At 47.6% G+C, this 20,580-nt stretch overlaps 1 protein-coding gene across 2 annotated transcripts in view; it reads right to left on the reverse strand.

Annotated features, from left to right (window-relative positions):
- The window catches only part of ASTN2 (astrotactin 2), a 668,892-nt gene that overhangs the window by 15,876 nt on the left and 632,436 nt on the right, over positions 1–20,580 (reverse strand). For both annotated transcript variants that reach the window (XM_014528918.1, XM_005880933.2), the window contains exon 20: positions 1,469–1,569. In XM_014528918.1, coding sequence (XP_014384404.1) covers positions 1,469–1,569 — 101 coding nt within the window. The remainder of the gene's footprint in view (positions 1–1,468; positions 1,570–20,580) is intronic.

Consider the following 20,580-nt stretch of genomic DNA (forward strand, 5'->3'; position numbering starts at 1 on the left):
GAATCGGACATGCAACCTCTCACTGTACAGGATAATGCTCAACCAACTGAGCCATTCCCGCTGGGCTGCGTTATTTTAAAGTAGAATTAATAAAATTCTCAGGAAAACATCTCAAGTCCCTTTGCCTTTGAGACTCAGTAGCTCACCATTTCCTCTCGCCTACATGCACACAGAGCATTTGGTATTGAGCCTTTTGGAAAAATGTCTCTCTCTCCCTGTGGAGCGTGAACTCCGAAAAGGAGGTTACCGCGTCTCCTGCATTGCTTGTGCCAGGGCCTTAGAAAGCACTTGCGCAGCCTGAAGTGAACCAGGGCGTGAGCTGCTATCACATCTTTGCCAGTCCTGACATAGAGACTGCATCTACACGTTGCCTGGGAATGACCTGTACGGTAGATCTGATTGACTAGTTCTATTTTGTCATGTGTTTTGCCTGATATTTACAATTCCACAGAACAGGAGCAGCAAAAAGGTTTATTCTTGTGTGTGAACTCTGACTGATAGTAACACTCGCTCATTGTAGCTCTATGCTGCAGAGGGTTCTGAGGCCATCCCTGAGCTGGATGGGAGAGTGTGCTGTGACCAGTCAGTGATGTCTACATGGGTGCAGCAAGCTGAAGTGGTGTTGGGGAGCACAAGAGACTTGGTTGGAAAGTTGTAAGGAGGACATTCTGAGAAAAGGAAAGTGTGTGGAAGGCCACCTGCCCTGTTTATCGGAATTCCGACTTAAGGAAGACTTAGGGGAGTGTCGAAGGCGGGGTCCCTGATTATTCCTTGACCTTTCCAAACAAGCCTGTGCATGTGCAGACCCCCAGGTGTTTACTGGAATCCTTATGCTTAATCCCTGGATGCCCTTGCCTAGAGGACAATATAAACATGTCCTCCCAAGATTACTCACCCTACTGATTGTATCTAAAGATAAAAATTCCAATAAAGACCCAACGAGACAGGCAATAGAGGCTGCTCTGGCTACTGAAGCCAGGGGCCCCTTAGCCCTCTTTTGCACAGTCAAACTGTCTCTGAGTAATCTGCTCATCTGTCGTTTGGGGGCTGCTGGTCTGCCCTGGAAAAGTGGTCTTCTAGGTGCCACTGTTCTGCCAGCTGCAGCATAGACTGAAATGAACAAAAGTGACTGATCTCGAAGAAGTGCAGGCGAAGGGTCAGGATACAGCCATGGGCCTCTTCCTCTCCATCATTGCTTGACTCGGAATCAAAACACAGACAAACTCTATAAAAGAGGAGCAGGTCTGTCCACTGGCAAAGATATTGTGGCCCATTCTGGGTTTCTTTTATGGCTTTGATGAATTTAGCTCCATGTTCCTCCTCCCTCAGTTCCTTTACTTTCTTCTCCCAATGCCAATAGATGTGGGGGGCGGGGGGGCAGGAAAGAGGTGGTGGTTAGTGACTGTTGGGTACAAAAGTTAGAGACAATATGGGAGTCCCCTGGGAAGTGAAGCAATGGGTCACCTACCTTCCGCCTTGTTGTCATCCACCAGTGGACAGGCTGTCCTCAGGGTCACCGTGCTGAGCTCCGAGTGCCTCCCCCGTGTGTCCACAGCGTACAGAGTGAACCTGCAGCACAGCAAGAAAACACAGCACCGGGCTGTGGCTTCTGAGAAGCCACCGACAAGCAAAGCAAAGAGGAACCCGGGCCACAGCACAGGTGTGGTCGGGAACACTCAGGCTGCAGGAGAAATGATTTCCAAAAAAAGATCATTATAAACCATTTACTGAGCACCAACTGCCTCCTGGGCCCTTTGCACTTAATCTCTTTATTTACAAGCAAGCAAACCTGTAAGGCAGGGATTATTATCGCCTGCGTTTCACCCCCGAGGACACTGAGACTTAGACTGCGCATCTTTCCATGGACTCACAGCTACTGAGGAACAGGGCACTTGAGAAGTGAACCCCCATGCTATCCTAGATAGCTGGGTACACTCACCTACCTTACTCCATTCATTTATTTAACTTATTGAGCATTAAGTGTGTACCAGGAATTATTGTAGGAAGGTGCTCAGGTTATAAAGATGAGCAAGAGATTCAAGGTCCCTGCATGCATAAAGCAAATCAAAAAGTAAACAAAATATCCCATTACTGGTAAATGTGAGAAGTAATATAATAGGAGAAAGTGAAAAAGACTAATGTGGAGGGGAACGTGGGTGCTTTAGACAGTGTTGTCCACGGAGGACTTCAGGTGGAGAGCAGGACTGGGCTGAGAACCAAATAATGAGAAGCAACTGGCTTACAGGAGGAAGACCTGGGGGAAGAGCCTTCCAGACAGGGAGAGCAGTAAAGACCCTGAGGAGAGAAGGAGCCCAGACTGTTGGAGGAACAGGCAGCGGGTGTGGCTTTAGCAAAACAATGTGAGGTGGAAGGTTAGTGGGCACCTGTGGGAGTCTCCGTGTTATTCTAGGTACACGGCATGTCCCCACCTTTCTATGATGTCACCCGAGGCTCCATGCTGTGCTAGGTGACGTAGACAGACAGTGTGGCTTTAAAAGGAAAGAGCTGGAAACCATGAACCAGGTAGATTCGGGTCCAATCCAGCGCACAGAATTCTTTCTGGAGCAGTCCCTACCCTCTGGCCTACCTTGAGAAGGCTCTCTGACCCTTCACACCTCCAGATCGCAACGTTCTGTGGTTTAAACAAAGTCTAAAGAGATTTCCAAGAAGAGGGGAGCCTTGAAGGCCAGGAGCAACCTGAATAGGACTGTTGAGCAACTGAGTGTCTTGTCTCTGTCATGCCGTCCTCTTGCATCTGTCTTCAAGGACAGAGGCGGTAGCGAGCGTGGGAAGAGGCTTCCCGGGGTCAAGTAGAAGAAACTGTGGTCTCAGGGGGCCTCTCTCCTTCCCTCCTTCCCCAATACCTCAGCTCACCTCATGTTATATAAAAAGGGCTAAGACTACGGTCTCCAAGTTGCAGAATGATGAGCCCTGATTGACCGCAGATGTTAGGCACTTCATAAATGAGTTTATTTTACAACTTAATTAATATGTACCAAGACTTTAATATGTGTCAAGCACTGAGCTGAGCAGTTTTACCTGCATTTTTACTATTAATTTCCCCAAACAATCCTAAAAAATAGCCACTATTACTATATTTTATATGAGGGTCAGGAAGAGGAAGTAGCTTGCCCAGAACCACAGAGGAATTCCTGGGACTGGCGGGTTAAGCCTAGGTTTGTCCGATTCCAAAGCCCATGAATTTAAAAACTGTCAGCCGGCCAAAGGTCTGTGGATACCAGCTCTGGATACATATAATTCCCTTAGGTACACTCACCTAGCTCCAACTATAATGAGGCAGTGCCATTTCTATGTGTTGTGTTTTTTAAAAATAAATAATCGCATTTATTGTCTCCATCTTTCAGAAGAGGAAACTGAAGATAAAAAAAATGAAGCAATCTGTCCCAAGTCACAAGGTTAGACAAAGAAAAGAGCCAGGACTTGTAGCCGGGTCTGTCTTACTTTAAAGCCGTACCCTGGGCTCTCAACTCTTGCTGCTCCACGTCTACCCTCGTTGGCTTTGGGGGTCTGAACTGGGTGATCTACACGGGCCCTCCAAGCACGGATACCTGGTGGTCTGATGCCCCAAAGGATGTTTTTACAAAAGACACCGTGAATCAGAACTTCTTGGTACAAGGGTCACAGTAAGAAGAAGCCAGTATCTTTATGGATAAAAGACCATTTGTCGTGTGTGTGTGTGTGTGTGTGTGTGTGTGTGTGTGTGTGTGTGTAAACCTCTTTAAAACAGCCCAAGTTCTCTTTTAAAGAACTGGGACATACTTAGCCCATCCCAGGAATATGTTTCTAACCTACTCCTTACTATTAATACAGAATCTCATTGTAATTAAGACAGTACAGTAGCAATGTCCTCTCTTTGCTTCCCCAGTTGAAATAACAAGCAGTAGGAAGCTGACATTCTTGGTGCACAAAGGAATTTATCAGTCCATCAGGCCAGGTATGTATCTGTGATGCCACAAGCCAAGCTGGCAGCGAACCCCATGACCATACATACATGTTCCACATTCTCAGCTGCAATGGGACATGCCACTGGGCCAGTGACAGGCCCACAGAGACACCTCGTCACACTACAGCAATGTCAGCACTGAGCCCTCTGGCTGCAGAGGGCCTTGGGCCAGGGGTGGAGGAGGGATCGCCCAGAGCCCTGGTGGCATGCTGTGCGGAAGCAGGAGGAGCCTTGCCGCCCAATGGGCACCCACTGGAGTGGTGCTCACTAGCTTCATGCCTTAGGCTAGTTGATTATCCTCTGTGATCCTAGTCTCCTCGTATGTGAAGCAGGAAGAAAACAGTCCTTCCCTGCACAATTGTCAGTTCAGGTGCAGGGAACCCAGCACACTGCCCCGTTGTAACGCTAGGCATGGCTGCCAGGTAAAGAGTGCTCACAGGTACTGGGCCATTTACATGCATTATTCCATTATTATGAGCTGGGTACTGTGATTGTTTACATTTTGCTGATAAGGACATTGGTTCCAAAGATGTAAGTAATTGACCTATTATTACATATTAAATAGCAACAGGGGACCAGAACGTAGATCTGCCTGAATCCAAAGATTATGTTCTTAACCATATTGTACAATAGTCCCCCCTTACCCAAGGGAGATATGTTCTGTGACCCTCAGTGGATGCCTAAAACTGCAGATAGTACCGGACTCTATGCGTACAATGTTTTTCCACACATACGTACCTACAATAAGATCTTTTAGGCAATTTCATGGATAGAAGGTTTGTTCTTAGCAACCTCAGCATACGATTTTTTTCTTTCCTTATTAAGTTATGAACTTTTTCCTTTTCAATTAAAGGAAGCATGTTATGGCTCCTCCTTGGCACGTCCAAATTGCCAGCATCACTACTCTTGTGCTTTGGGGCCTTTATGAAGTAAAATGAGAGTAACAAGCACTGTGATACCATGAGAGTGGATCTGATACCCGGCGGCTACTAAGTGACTCACAGGCGGAGCGCATCTACAGCATCAGGCGTCGGTGACAGGAGGCTGCTGTCCACCTCACAGCACAGTGTGCGTGGATGTGGAACATAAGGGCTCTGCAAGGTGAGTTCAGATTGGGAAACCTTGCGGAGGGAGGGACTGAAAACAAGATCGCAAAGGAACTTCAGGATGTGAAAATAAGTAGCAAAGTAGGGGGGCGGGGGTCAGGACAGGGTTGGGTGACACTGAGAAGTCCTTACCACCCATACCATAACCCATCTAGAAAGTGGAGGAGGCGGGATCCAAGCCCCAGCCTGGGTGTGCACTTCAGTGTGGGTGCTGCCGCGTCCCTGGCATGGAACCCAGCACTGTGTGGATGGTAGGCATGCAGTAAGTATTTGAGTAAATGAAGCGACTCCAGCCTGCCACATCTCGTTTCTCAGTGTCAGTTTCTGCCTCAACAATATGGGAACAGGGTGAGGCTGTCTCTAGGAGGACCATGCGGAAGGATGTGTGAGAAGGGGCTTGTAAGTTGCAGATTTTTATATAGACCATATAATAGCACTTATTTGTGCAACAGTACACGTTTGAAAAATGCTTTCTTTGAGTGGGAGAGAAGGGGATGCGTTTCAATGGAGGGAAACATTAAAGGCTGCAGTGAGTGGACTCTGTGAATGAGCCCAGACATGAGGAGGTGGATTCTTTGTAACTCTGCTTCCCCATTGGCTATATAGGTTTCCATGGTGCTTCTGCAATACATCTCCTCCACGAGAGTGTCCAGGGTCACCTCTCTGCTTAGCCAGGCAGCATGAATAACGGCATGTTGGGAAGAAGGAGTCTCGGGCTTTCGGGTTATAAAACCTGGGGAGAAACCTTGCTTTCCCCTTCACCTTCCCTGAGCCTCGGTCTCTGCACCTGTCAAATAGGGTGACATTATCCACATCTCACACATTGCGGATCAGGACTCAACGATATAATGATCGGGACAGGCCTGGTTCAATCCTCGCTCCCTAAGAGGTAGCGGCTGTTTGTGTTATGAGAGTAACCGAAGGTGTCAGGGGAGGCCCAGGATGGAGGCGGCCTGGGCCACCCTGCCGGCGGGGGCAGAGGGGTGGAGAAAGAGGAAGATGTCAACCTCACAGGCCTGGGTCAAAAGTCACAAGGCCATACGCTTTCTGCCTGTCTCAGCTGTAATTGAAGAACTGTTCCAGAGACACATCTGAAAGCTGTTAGGGGACCAGGCCGGGCCTGGGGGGCCCTTTGTGAAGGGAAGAGTGTGGCGGCCCCTGACAGGGAGAAGGAAGAGGGAAAGGGAGAGGGAGAGAGAGAAACAGACCCACATCCATGCCCGCCAGGAGAGTAGCGTGAGGGGGGGGGAGAAAGAGCGACCGAGAGGGAGCAGCCAGACCTCTGCGTTTCTCAGGGATCCAGCAGGGTGCCGGCTACCTTCTGCTCAGTTCTTTCATTTTCTTTTTGCCCCCCTGGGGCAGGCTGAGAGCCATGAAATTTGAACTAGGACTCCTGAGCCATCATAAACTCCACATCCTAATGTTACGGTGGGGAAACTGAGGCCCAGGAAGGAAAGAGACTTGAACAAGGACCCACACTGGCTTTTCCAACTCCTCCTCATGTTTCTTCGATAGCCGATTTTGGTCCCATTGCACTCGTGGGCACTTGTATTATAAAAGAGGTGCTCCGAGGATGAAGTGCACTGGGCTGCGTAGGAACCTGGCGCTCCGGGCTCAAACCCTCTGATCTTGTTTCAGGAGAAAGAACACTGGCCAAGGTGGCTGAAACCCTGAGTCCACGTCCCAGCTTCTGCACAGATGCCTAAGGCAAGAGGGTCTTAGTGTACTGGGATTTCAACCTGTGGGGAAGTGCCTTGGGACTGACTAATCGAACGCAAAGTATCGTCCATGTTTCTCCAACACCCTCAGGACAAAGCCTAAACCCCTTACCAAAGGCCCTTAGTGCCACTTCATCATGTCCACTCACGGAACAGTAATCATCACTGAGTTGCAAATGAACTCTGGCCACGCATCTAGCCTCATTTACCAATCTGTTTGCAACTCTCTTCCACAGCAGGATCATATCCAGCTGCCAATGATTCTGGAACACAGATTCCACCTCTGCCTTTGCACATGCTGTACCCTCTGTTGGGGCCACCCTGTCCCTTCTCCACTGGACCCTCGCCACCTTGTCCTGGAGGCATCAATCAAACTTCATCTCCTCCGGAAAGCCTTTCTCCCTGCAAGAGACCCCGTTAGCACACATGCCATCCGGGCAGGCCAGTGCCCATACACCTGTCTCTTGCCCCACGAGTAGGTGAATATCTTTAGGACCCACCTCTTCCACCTCCACCCCAGGCTCAGCTACCTAAACCATGAGGTGCCTGGCAAATACTTTCCAGAATGAATGACAGACTGAATGAGTGCCTCAGTCAACTATGAGGCAGTGGTTCCCTTGTGTGGAAATCAGTTTTTCCATCTGTAATAGGAACAAAATGTTATGACACTGAAGGGTCGTGACAGGAGACAGAAGAAGGGAACAGCTAAAAGCACGGCTTTGGAATCAGGCGATGTGGTTAACTTCTGGCTCCCCGTGTATTGTGAGACCTTGCCTCAGTTTACCCACCTGTACAATACGAATCATACTATTAAATCCCACTCTGTAGGGTCTTCTTTGGAATGAATGAAATGTGGTATGGAAGTGCTTGCCATGATGCCTGGCATGTGCTAGCCCTCCATGCGAGACGGCGGTGGGGCATTATTCTCAATAGTGTTATTATGATGCCACGGCCCAGGGCCTGACTCCCTCACCCAGAGCAAGCTGTCCCGGTGGACATCAGAGGAGGTGGGTGCGGGGGGGAAGCTGCTGTTGGTCCCATCCAAGACCCCAGGCCCCGCACGCAGCAGGGGTGAGAGAATGAAACTGAGAAGTTAATTGGCGGTGAGAGCTTCTCACGGATCTGACAGGGGGTAAGAGCCGAGACAGGGCCCCCGAGGCCCGCGTCAGGATGGTCCCCGAGAGTACGGGGGAATGCGTTTGAAGTCTCCAGGCCAACGCCTGCTCTTCCCCAGCCGCCACATGATTTAGGCATTCTGGGGAGGCAAAAGTCTCCTCGCTGATTTGAAGGGAAACAGATGTTTCCAGGCCAGAAGCCCTGGTCTTGTAAAATGCTCCTCCTCCCCGCTCCCCCTAGCTTTGGCAAACAACCTCACTGCCGCCCCCCCCCCCTTTCAACCACCATCACTCCCCTCCCGCTGTTCCCAGCACAGCGTGGTGGCTCAGCTCAGGGCTGGGCAGCTGGATGGCCAGAGGCACCCAGCTGCCCTCCTCTGGGTCTCGGTCTCCTGTCGTCACAGTGAGAGAACTAAACCAGGATCAGCTATGAGGGACAGGCTAGATCTGACACTCTTCTAGGGACTGGGGGGGTTTTCCCTCAGAAAAAGACGGGGTTTTTCATTCCAGATTTTTCTCTATCGCAGCATATGGCACAGAACATGTGCTTGAATGTCAGATGGGTTCTAATCTCAATGGCATCAGCTACTGGGCAAGCAGCAACTTAACCCTGGGCCTTGGTTTCCTTATCTGTAAACTAGGGACAAGGGTTCTAGCTCATAGGGTTGTGAGAATTAAATCAGAATTCAATCCCCTCACCCCATATGTTAGGTTTCTTATGAACAAAACTGAGTAGTATCCCTCTTCCCTTTGCCTACACATGGTGCACAGAACAGCCTGGACCCTGAGCAGGTGCGTAAGAATGTTTGTAGTTGATTATTGGCTAGTTGGGAAACTTGCTAGGCCCGCAACAGTCCAAAGACTCAGGGTCTGAATCCTGCTCTGCCCGAGGAGTAGAAAGAGCATTCTCGTTCCATGACCACAATGCAGCAGGGTATGGTGAGCATGGTTAGAACAGTCTTTGGAGCCTGACTACCCAAGTTCAAATGTTGGTTCTACTACCTACTGCCTTTATGACCTTGGGCAGCTAAATAACCTCTCTGTTCTTCAGTGTTTCTTGTCTTTAAACTGTGGATGATACTATTACCACCTTCAAAGGGATATTAGCGGGATAAAGAACTCAAAACACACCTTCGTGTGTGCTTAAATTGTTAATCTCTTCTATGATGGTCTTAAAATGAGCTCCTCCCCCAATTCTTTGACCTTGCTCCCACTGAGAGGCGGAGGATGCTCTATATCCTTTTACCTAGAATGTGGGCAAGTTCACAAGCACTTTGATTAATAGAATACAGCAGAAGAGACATCGGGTGATGACTGAGTCTGGGTCATAAAAGGCTACGAGACTTCCACCTTGCTCGCTGAAACACTCTCGCTTGGAGCCCTGAGACTCTGTGCAAGACATCCCAGTGTGAAGAAGCCACGCCACATGGAACAGCTACTCCAGGTGCCTCAGGGTCCCCATGTTAGGGTCATCCAAGCCCAGGCTCCAGATGGATGTAAGAAGGAGCCTTCAGGTAATTTCAGCCCAAGTAGCCAAGTCACCCCTAACTTTGCAATCATGAGGCCCCAGACTTCACGGAGCAAAGACAGTCCAACCTGCTGTGCCCCGTCTGAATGCTGGACCCATAAAATCCATCAGCATAATCAAATGTTTGTCTTAAGCTGCTAAATGTTAAGGTCATTTGTTGTGTCACCAATGGTAACTGATGCATCTAGAGCAGGGTCAGCAAGCACACTGTGGCCCATGGGCCAGGCTGGGTCTGCTGCCTGTTTTGTCAATAATGTTTGAATGGACCACTGCCACACTCATTTACTTAAAGTGTATTTTCTGTGGGCGCTTTCACAAGACGGGGGGCAGCACTGAGTAACTGCAACAGAGACTACATGGCTCACTTGCCTAAACTGTAGCGAGAAGTGCGTTGACCCTGGTTAGAGCTTGGACAGTACTTAACATAAGATCGTTTGCTTATGTTATCGTGTTTGATCCCAGTGTTAGAAATCATTCCTGTTTCACACATGGGCTCATTAAGTTTGGATAACTGTCCAAGGACACAAAGCCCTTCTGTTTCCAGGTCTAATGCCCAAACCACCTGCCGAAGATATGAACTCCAGGTGGGTTCAGACACTGAATGAGCAGCGTGACCCTGGGCACTGCCCTGGGCTTCCCAGCCTGGGCATGAGGGCACTGGGAAGATGGTATGTATGGACCGGCTGCCAGAATTCCCATGTCCAGTTTTCCCTAGCTGGGTGCTGGCCACCAGGCAAAATATCTCTCTTCTCTTTTCGTCCAGGAGTGTCAAAGTGAGACCTGACAATGGACCCCTGCCCTGCTCCACAGGCAGCCCGCTCACTCCCGGCACCAAAAAACAACCTTCTTATCTCACATCTCGGGCAACAACTCATGCTTTCTACCAAGATAAATACTGAATTCTAGTGTCCAGCACAGAGAAGATGCCATGGTATTAAGGACTCAGGTCCTGGCTTCTACTTTGAAAACAACCCTGTCTGAGGCATGACTGGGAGACCCTTCCTGGGAGAAAGGTGAGTCAGTCTGTGTTTGGACTCTAAACATCAGCTCCCCCCACTGGCACTCCCTTTAATCCCTCCAAGTTCATGAGCTGTAACAGGTAAAGAATTTTGGTGGGTGTGGCAGCAAAGAGAGCTCTGAGTGGGGGCCAAGTCTGAAACCAATGCTGGTGCTAAGCTCAAGCACAGGCAAGAGCAATCTAGAATCAGGGCTAGACACCCACTGCTCTCCCTGAAATATGAGCAGCACCCTAAAATTCACAGTGCCAAGAACTCAGAAATGGATGGTTGTAGTGGTGACATTTAAAATTAAATAAATACAAATTGATTTACAACTAAAGCAGGTTGAGTATATCTCCAATACCTGAGTGAGGAGTAAGTGGTTACCACAGCAGCGTGTGTCTGTACCAATGAAAACATGCCAGGCGTCTGGCACTCCACTAGGCACCTGGCACTCCACTAGGCACCTGGCACTCCACTAGGCAGGGGAGACACTCCCATGGAGAATGAGTGTGGTCCTTGCTTTCGGGGAGCTCACAGAAGAACAGGGAGATGGCCAAGTGCACAAGAAATGGGATGCAGGGCTACGAGCACTTCAGTAAAAATGTATTCTTGCCCCTGCCCAAGTTGGCTTCAAGTGTGTCCCTTCTTCCTTTTTTAAAATACGGGATTAAGCATGGGACATGCAGGCCACCTGGGTCCTCCATCAGCTGTACCCCACAGGAATGTCAACCACCTACAAGAATCTCAGTTTTTCCTATTTAAAAAAAATGGTTGATGATCCTTACCCTCCCTACCCAAAGCCTTAGAGTGAATATGCCAAAGGATTTGAATATACAAATACTATGCAAATGACCTGTCGAAGTTCATTCATTCACCTGCCAAGTACAACCTGACCCCTCATGAAAGAAAAATCCAGGTTAGCACTTTACTTGGCTTCCCACAGCAGTCCTTGTCCTTGTCCTTGCTTTTCTTCTTCTCTGTCCCTTCCTCTTCTCATCCTCCATCTTCCCTTTTTTTTTATTTTCAGGGAATAAATGATAACACAAAGTTGGAGGGTGTTCATTGTTTGATGGGTTGTTTTAGGATGAAGACTAATTTTATGGTTTCAAGTCAAGGAATGAATTAAGCATGGAATGCCTGACTATTCTACCTCAACTTGTAGTCCTGGGATCTTTAAAGCAGATTGTGGCCTTTTTCTTATCTTTATTGTGTACTAGACAGACTCTAAAACTCAGATAAAAACCAATAATTTTCAAGTGATTTCAGAAATATTTTGCAGGAAAGCATAACTTGGAAGTATGTTGGATTGAGAGACAGAGGGCATGACTTGTAGGTTTAACCTTGTTGTTAACAAGCTACGTGGCTTTGACCAGACTGTTTGCTCTCTCTGTGCCTCAGGTACCTCTAGATAACCCCACAGGGATGCTATGAGGACCAAATGGCCATTATGGATGTGAAAGTGGCTTAGAGGTTCCACACACATTTCCTGGGCACCTACTCTGTATCAGACCCAGTCCTGGGAGCTTTTATACAGTCGTCTTCTGTTCTCTTTACAAGTACCTGAGGGGTGTGTGTTATTAAATCCATTTTACAAGGAGGCAAGTGAGCCATGGAAATTTGAATTGACTTTTCCAAAGACTGCACGGATACAGTTCAGCCAGGCGCCGGCATAGGTCTCCTAACTCAAAGTCCAGTGCTGTTTCCAAATAGATAGAATTATTAGGTATTCATTGGTCCCAACGGGGTCTTGAGTCACAGTTCAGAGGAGGTTAGTTTATTAGGAGGATGAACTCCATGTTCCTAACTTTTGACAAGAAGGAGTTCTTAGTACAGGAACACCATCACCCGTACCCCCCTTTCTCCTCACCCCATGTCCGACTCTAAGGTCTCTCTCTTCCTACATGGTGCCTTTTGAGACTGTGTTTTGCCAAAGCCACGTCCAGAGGAGAGGAGGCCAAGCAGACGCCACCAATTTGGACTTACTCTTGGACGTTAAGTTAGGGAACACTATGGGCAGGATGATTCTTATTTAGTTCAAGTTAAGCTCAGTCTCCACATCCTGTGTGAGCTGTGCTTTCCCGTGGGTGGAGGGATGAGTGTGGGCAGAAAGAACAAGCCTGCAGTTGGAGTCTAAAGGGCTCAGTTTGTATCACGTCTCCATTTCCTATTCCCATCATCTCTGAGAGCCTCGGTTTCCATACCTGTAAAAGGAAGTCAACAATACCTGACTCCCCAGGTTGTTGTGAGGAAGAACACAGAAAACACCTAGGACAGTGCTTGGTACAGTCAATGTTATCTTGCTGGTCTTGCTTATTTATGGTACCCATATCAGATAATGTGGGAATAATGTGTCTTGAAAATCAACCCCCTGGGCAAAGGTAATCCTCCAGAGGGTGTTATAAGCAATAAGGCCATTGTTGTCCCTAAGGTTGAGCTAGAGCTTCAGCTCAGCCACTGGGTGTGTAGGGAAGTCCCACCAAGTCTCTGAGCCTCAGTTTCTTCATCTGTTACATTTTGACAACAGTAGTAGTATGAGAACCAGAGACAACGCACACAGTGAACGCTGGCTGAGATGGGTCTGAACCCTGGGCCCCCTGCCTTTGCCCCCTGGTCAATAGTATGATCTTGGGTGAAGTCCTTCCCCGTGGACCTTGCTTCCTGTGCCAGATGAGTTTACCAGTGATTCTAGCAAATGTTAACACCAATTAATTACCAACCCTTCACAAACTTTCCCAAAAAAGTAAAATTGTATGAAGCCAGTATGTATTACTTTGATACCCAAACCAGACAAAGTCACCACAGGAAAAGACCAATATCCCTTATAAATACAGACACAACAAGATACTAACACGATCCAATAACACGTAAAAAATTGTATACTATGACCAAGTGGGATTTATCACAAGATTCAGCATATGAAAGTCAACCAATATAATACATTGTATTAATGGAATAAAAGGACACAAATTATATGATCATCTCCACAGACAAAGAAAAAGCTTTCACAAAACCCAACACCCTTTCATGATTTAAACAAACAAACAAGCAAACAACACTCAACAAACTATAAATAAAGGGACCTTCCCAGACGTGGTGAAAGGCATCTGCGGAAAACCCATAGCCAGCATCATACTCAATGGGAAAGAGTGAACGCTTCCCCCTAAGATCAGGAGCAAGACTAGGATGTCCACTTTGACTATTTCTATTCAACACTGTACTGAAGGCTCTAGGAAGGGCAATTAAGCAAGAAAGAGAAATAAAAGTCAGCCAGCTCGTAAAGGAAAATGTAAAACTAACTCTACTTGCAGATGACATGATCTTTTATATAGAAAAACAAAGGCATTCACAAAAATAGATCTTAAAAAATTCAGTAAGGTTATATATATGTTAAAAGATTTATAAAAGTCAACTATATCTCAATATACTAGCAATAGGCCATTGGGAAATAAAATTAAGAAATAATTACATTTACTGTAGCATTGAAATAAAACACTTGGGAAATTCAACAGAAGGACTGTAAACTATATACATTAAAAACTACAAAACATCATTGAAAGAAATTTAAAAAGATCTAAGTAAATGGAAAGACATCCTGTGTTCATGGGTGGAAAGACAAAATTGTTAAAATGGAATTAATCTCAAATTTATCTATAGATTCAATACAATCCCTATCAAAATTCTAGCTGGTTTTATTTTGTTTGTTTGTTTGTTTGTTTGCAGAAATTGACACGCTACTCTAAAATTATCTTGGAAAAGATAACAAGGTTGAAAGACTCACACATCCTGATTTCAAAAATGACTACAGAATTACATTAATCCATACTGTCTGATACTGATATAAGGATAGACATAGATCAATAGAGTAAAACTGAGAGTCCAGAAATGAGCTCAGACATTTATGATCACCTGATTTTCAACAAGTCCGCCAAGAAAATTCAATGGGAAGGAAGAATCTCTTTAAAAATTCTGTTCCTAGGAAAATACCCAAGAGAATTGAAAACATATGCCCATAGAAAAACCTGTACACAAATTTTCATAGCTGCATTATTTTTAATAGCCAAAACATTGAAAACAACTCAAATGATCATCAACTGATGAATGGATGAACATAATGTTGTATGCCCATACAACTGAATATCACTCAGCCATAAAAATGAAGAGTCCTCATTCACACTACAGTTTCACTGAATCCTGAAAACATTATGCTAAGTGAAAGAATCCAGACTGAAAAGACCATATATTGTATGAGTCCATTGATATGAAATGTCCACAATAAGCCAATTCCTAGAGACAGAAAGTAGATTAGTGGTTGCCAGGCTGGGGAGGGTGGGGGGCGATGGGAGTGACTGTTAATGGGTATGGGGTTCCTTTCTCAGATGATTAGAATGTTCTGGAATTAGCTGAGATGGTTTCACAACCCTGTGAATATCCTAAAATCCATGGAATTGTATACTTTCAAAAGGGTGAATTTCAAGGTATGTTAATTAGACCTAAAAAATATCCAAAAAGCTCTATTAAAAACAACAACAACAATTATGTACGCTTCAAAGGACCCTGCCTCCCTAATGTGTCATGGCAGAAAACTGGTGCCTGGGTCTCTTCTATCTGTAGCTTTCTGAATTCTGAGTTTGAAGAAACACCTTCTGCCCCACCCTTAGCCCCGTACTTGCTCATGGAAGTAGAAAGCGTTACTTAAAGGGGAAACGGGGACCTCCGATGGACACTGAGGTGGGCCGTGGTGGCTTTGGTGCACTTGGAAAGGTAGGAGGAGTCTGAGGAAGGCAGCAGGACTGCTCCAAACCTGAGTATGATGCGGAGCTTAGGGCAGAGTTCCACATGTCAACGTCATCTGAGTTTAAATATCATCTCTGTTGCTCATGGGCTATGGGACACCAGGTAAGTACTTCACATCCTCCCACCTCTGCTTCCTTGTCAATAAAATACACACAGTTCCACCTGCCGCACAGGGTGGCTAGGACTCCTCAGAGTAGAGAACATGCCCTCAGCCAAATTCTTGACAGATGCTAACAGCTCCATCCCTGGTTAGAATCACTATTTTTAATGATCCTCATCTGCATTTTCTGTCTCTTTGATAAAAAAACAAACAACTCTCTCAATCTAGCGTGGCTTCACCTTGAACCTCGGGCATCCTCCCAGCAACCTGCCTGGCCTCCTCCCTCTCCCGGATGTTCTCTCTACAGTTTCTTCCCTAGCCTCCTTCAAATCTTTGTGCCAGTGCCTCCTCCTCGGTCAGGTTCCCTTTTAGATTTCAACTACATCCCAACTGCTACACCTAGAGTGCATTAGAATACCACTTACCCAGCTCTATTTTTTGTCCATAATATTTATGATCTGCAAATATATTATATCATATTCTTGTTTGTTATCATTTTTTGTTTGTTTGTCATTCCCACTTAAATATAAAATTCACAATAACGAAGGTTAATCACTGATCTATCCCCAGTGGCAAAACTGTGCTAGATCACATGGTAAGTATTCAATAAATAGTTATTGAATAAATGATGATATAAAGATATAGATATGAATATTCATGTGTCTGTGCATAGTTTGTATGTGTGCTTATGTGTGTGTATGCACGTGTGTGCATGTGTGTGTGTGTGGGGGGGGGGTGACAGGGGTAGAATGTAAGAAATAACATGCTCATTGCTCAGGGCAAGGGTGGATTCTTTTCCCCACACTCCGCCCTGGAAAGCTGGGGTTTGGAGGAGGTGGAGAGAGAGGAGAAGAGGATCACAGTTTTCACAAGTTCAAAGACTTAGGAAGGCAAGTCCCTCTTGTCGATTTAAACAGCTGTTTGCTCACTTTACAGCATTTCTAGAAACCTATGTGCACTCAAGTGCCTTAGCTGAAGCTATTATACAAGCAGGTGCAGCCCAGCAACCCTATGCCCCAGAGGACACTATGTGAGAAGAGATTAAAAAGAAATCTAAAAACCCAGAACCTGCCTCCCACGGGGCTCCTCATTTACTTAACCAGACAAGATGTCTACCCATCTCATATGCGCATATCATCATTGCCAATCATTGGCGATATAATATCTACTTTGCTCTTTACAACAATCCTAAGTAGTAGATCATATTATCTATATTGACATTTACAGATAAAGAAACAGTCTCAGAGAGCAGAAATGAGATCCTTGGGTCACATGGGCTGTCAGTGGCAGAGCAGTTTCCAATCCCAGAGCCCACCTGACCCCAAGTCTGCATGCTCTGTATTGCACAGTACCCCCCACCCCATGAATGAGCCCTAATCCAAAAGACACGTGAACAGGTAAGACATGTCCACATGAACCAATGGTGAACAGGACAGGATAGGAAATTAGGTGCTGGTAGAACTACTCAGAGTAGACGTAAGGGGGCTGGCAAAGTCCTCCCTTAGGTGAGAGCTGGGAGCTGTTCCCCTCACCGACTTAGAAAGGCCAGATCGACAGAGGTAAAGTTAGGTGGTGCATACGGCATGACTTACAGATCGACTCTGCAATCCAGGCTGCGAATAAAAGGCTAGTGATGATGCAAGTACATGGGACTTGGCCTGGTGATATCACAGCAGGAGTCCCAACGGGCGGGGGGGGGGGGGGGGCGGCTGCAGGGGAGCTGCACAGCTGCCCAGGAAGCCCCGAGGAGAGCCTTGCCTATGTCAGCCCTGAGCTCCTAAGGAGAACTCAAAGCTCCTCACGAGCTGAGACACTGCACCAGGACAGAGTCTGGTCAAGTCGCTCACTCAACCCTTGGTTAAGGTTCAGAGAGGCCCATCAACTGGCCCTAGGTCACACAGTAAGTTCAAAGCAAACCCAAGATTTGATCCCAGGGCCTCTGCCTCCAAGGCGGGATGCAGATTCACAGTGGGGACAACAAAGGGCGCTGAGAGTATGGTGCCCTCCCCAAAGGTGTCACCTTGCCTCACCTCCACTGGGCATAGACTATCAGTGGGGTTCCCAGAGAGCTTTTCTACCAAGCAATTTTTGCTCTGTGTTGAATGCTTTTTTTCCTCCTCTCACTCCTTTGATGCTTGCTGGGCTACATTGTCCTGTTCTCTGCTCGCCCATATAACCCAACTTACCACCTCTTCCCATCAGCCACTATGCCTGGTAAGTAAGTGTCAGGCATACAGATGCCACAAGCCGGACCGTTTTCCCAAGGAACCTTCGAGGGAGGTGCTGGTCTCACCCTCGTCCCCCCCACCCTGAATGCAGGCTGCAGAAACAGGCTCAGAGCCTGCCAGTCACTCTAGTGGGACACCTGCCCGAGATGCAGCAGAATACGGGATTCAAACCCAGGTCTGTGGCCTCCACCACCAGGGCTGCACACTCCCCACCACGCAGCCCCTCCCTGCTCTAGCCATCAGGTCTGATCACGGCTGTGAACTCCAGCGACCCCACACAGCCCTTGTCTAATATCTCAGAGCCACCGCCGCCAACCAGCTCCCTTTGCCCATGAAGATAAGCCTCTCCGCTCGACTGGACACAGTGGCCTGAGGAACCTTGAGCTACCAGAATAAGGACACAGCCTGGCTGGGCACAGTTGGGGCATCCGGCCCCGATAAGACCTCGCCATGGCTGGACAAGCTCTCAGAGACGTAAGAATTTGCGTAAGCAGGAGATTGGAAGAATACATTATTAAAATATTTATTTCTATTCGTACAGGTATTGACATAAAAGGGGGGGAGGAAGGTTCCCAGAGAGATAAGACCCAGTGGGACTTTCTGTGCCTGACTTTTAAATACATGGCTGTTACAGAAATGAAATAAATATTAATAACAAATAATAACAAAAGCTGCAAGTGCCGGCTGAAAGCAGCTGCGGTTTCAATAGCTGACACGTGAGGCTAAGGAAAGAAAAAAGCAGAAAAGCCAGCAAACGCACAGACAAGCAAACAAGAAAAACCTCACTTCACCAGTGTACATTAAGACACAATTGTGGCTGTGTCTTAGGAGGCAGGGGCGAGCAGAGTAAGACTGCTGGGGGCAAGACTGTCACCTTCTGGTGTGTGTTTAGTTTGTGTCAGGAGACCAGAAAGGGCTCCGAAGCAAACGCGGCCGCATCCTGACAGGTATCCATCCTGCATGGCGGCTCATTACACCGTCTCCGTACTTTCTGCATTTTATTTTCATCTTCGTGATTAAAGCAAACAAATGAGCGCATCCCTGACGCCAATCAATTCACACGTTGCAAGGCTTATTACAAAAATAACCTTGAAAGCAAGACAAAGCAGGGTGTATGGCCCACATTTCACATTCAACGAATGTGATGCTCGCAGGGAGGGTGGGGAGGGGGCTTTCTCGTCAAGGACAGACGCGGTGGCGGAGTGATAGAGCCGCATGCACAGAACCGCTGGGCCCAGACCGCCTGGTGCTGCATTCACCTTGACTTGGAAGACAAAACTGTCCCTTCTTGCCGCAGCAGCCCCGGGAGGTTTGGACGGGTCCAAGGACTAGGCAGCACCCAGACACTCCTGCTCTCCCGGTTCTAGGCCAGTCCACCCACCTTCCATCTCTCTGCTGTCCGGCAACAAGCCTGGGCATCATGGTTCCGGGAAAGCCTCCTGAAGCCCAAGCATGAGGCTGGGACTTCTGGGCAGTTCCTTCCAGCCCGTTCTCGTTCACACCCGTCTGTTCTCTCGTGACTCTCCCTGCCTAGTCCCTTGTTGGGGGGTAGATTGCCGGGCCTGAGTGGGGTTTCCCACCTCCTCACCTTCCTCGGTGAGGCAGGACAGCACAGGAGTTAGGGATCCAGGCTGATGGCATCAGAAAGACCCTGACATGGACCCTGCTCCGGGCTCCATCCCTGTGAGCCCCTATTTCCTCATCTATGGAATGAAGATGATACACTGGGGACAACGTTTGCTTCGGTTGAGTTTGCTTCCCTTACCGAGCCTCTCCTCCTGCTTTGCTGGGAGCTGGGTGCCTGTATCCACTTGACAACCATTTCTCCACTTGTGATTTGGGTAGGACTGTCTGTCTGATGTCCCCGCCTCCCACTATATAAGTGGTGACACCAACCAAGCAAGGCGACCAGAATCCTTTCCTGGGGGTTGATAGGGATGTTAGGGAAAGGGTATGTGTGTGTCTCTCTCTTTCTCTCTCTCTCACAGGCATAAAGGATCAGCAAAGCCCATGACTGCCAAGGTCCATCTCCACTTCCCTCTCTAAGAAACACCCACCCCAGAATGCAGCCAATGCACAGGGAAGTGGAGTAAAGAAAGAAACAAAGTCCTTAGCTATCTGTCATCTGGACTCCTACACCCCTCCGGGGCTGCCATCAGCACCCCTGTTGGACTTTACCTAAGTGGATATAGAGTGGGGCCTTGACTTACGAGCGTCCCAACTAACGAGTTTTTCGAGATACGAGCCATCTCTCGGCCGATTTTTTGCTTTGAGTTGCGAGCTAAAATTCGGGTTACGAGCCAGCTTCAGATACCCCACTGCTAGTTGGCGCAGCGAACGTCACAGTGAACGCCACAGCATCAGCCCAGCATCACGTGTCTCACTCGTTCACTTTTTGTTTTGACATACGAGTAATTTGAGTTACGAGCTCCATCACGGAACGAATTAAACTCGTAAGTCAAGGCCCCACTGTATTCCACTTTTTTCAGAGAAGCAACTGGGAGTTTCTGTCACTCACATCCAAGAGTGCAGACCCATATGTCCTTCAGAAAATCCTTCAGAAACTTGTGAAGATTGAACAAGATAATGCTGTTTAATCACACACTTAACGTAGTATCTGGCACATTTCTAAGTGCTTAAGAAGTGATGCGGGGAGGTCATTGTTATCATTAACTGGGCTCTAGCGGACTCGTCCCGGAAGGAGGACTGCCCGTTGCTCAGCTCAGCAGCTCAACCTAGTGACCAGCAAACACAACTTCTGCCACTGCCTGGCTATGCCACCTTGGTCAGGTCTCCCTCGCCTGGCCCAGACCAAATGTCCAGGCTGTGGGGAAGGCCGACACCTGTTCATTCGGGGCTAATTGCTCCTTCCTCTGCATGTCTTCATATCTAAGACCCAAAGCTGTGAGTGACCCTGTCTTCATCTCTCCTTAGTTGTCATCCCCACTCGAGTGTGAGCTCCCTGGGAGAAAGAAACCACATCTCATGCTCCTTTCAACCCTGTCAGCCCCTTGCATGGTAGTGTC

This window comes from Myotis brandtii, unplaced genomic scaffold (genome assembly GCF_000412655.1).
Source record: "Myotis brandtii unplaced genomic scaffold, ASM41265v1 scaffold658, whole genome shotgun sequence".
In the NCBI taxonomy this organism is placed as follows: Eukaryota; Metazoa; Chordata; class Mammalia; order Chiroptera; family Vespertilionidae; genus Myotis; species Myotis brandtii.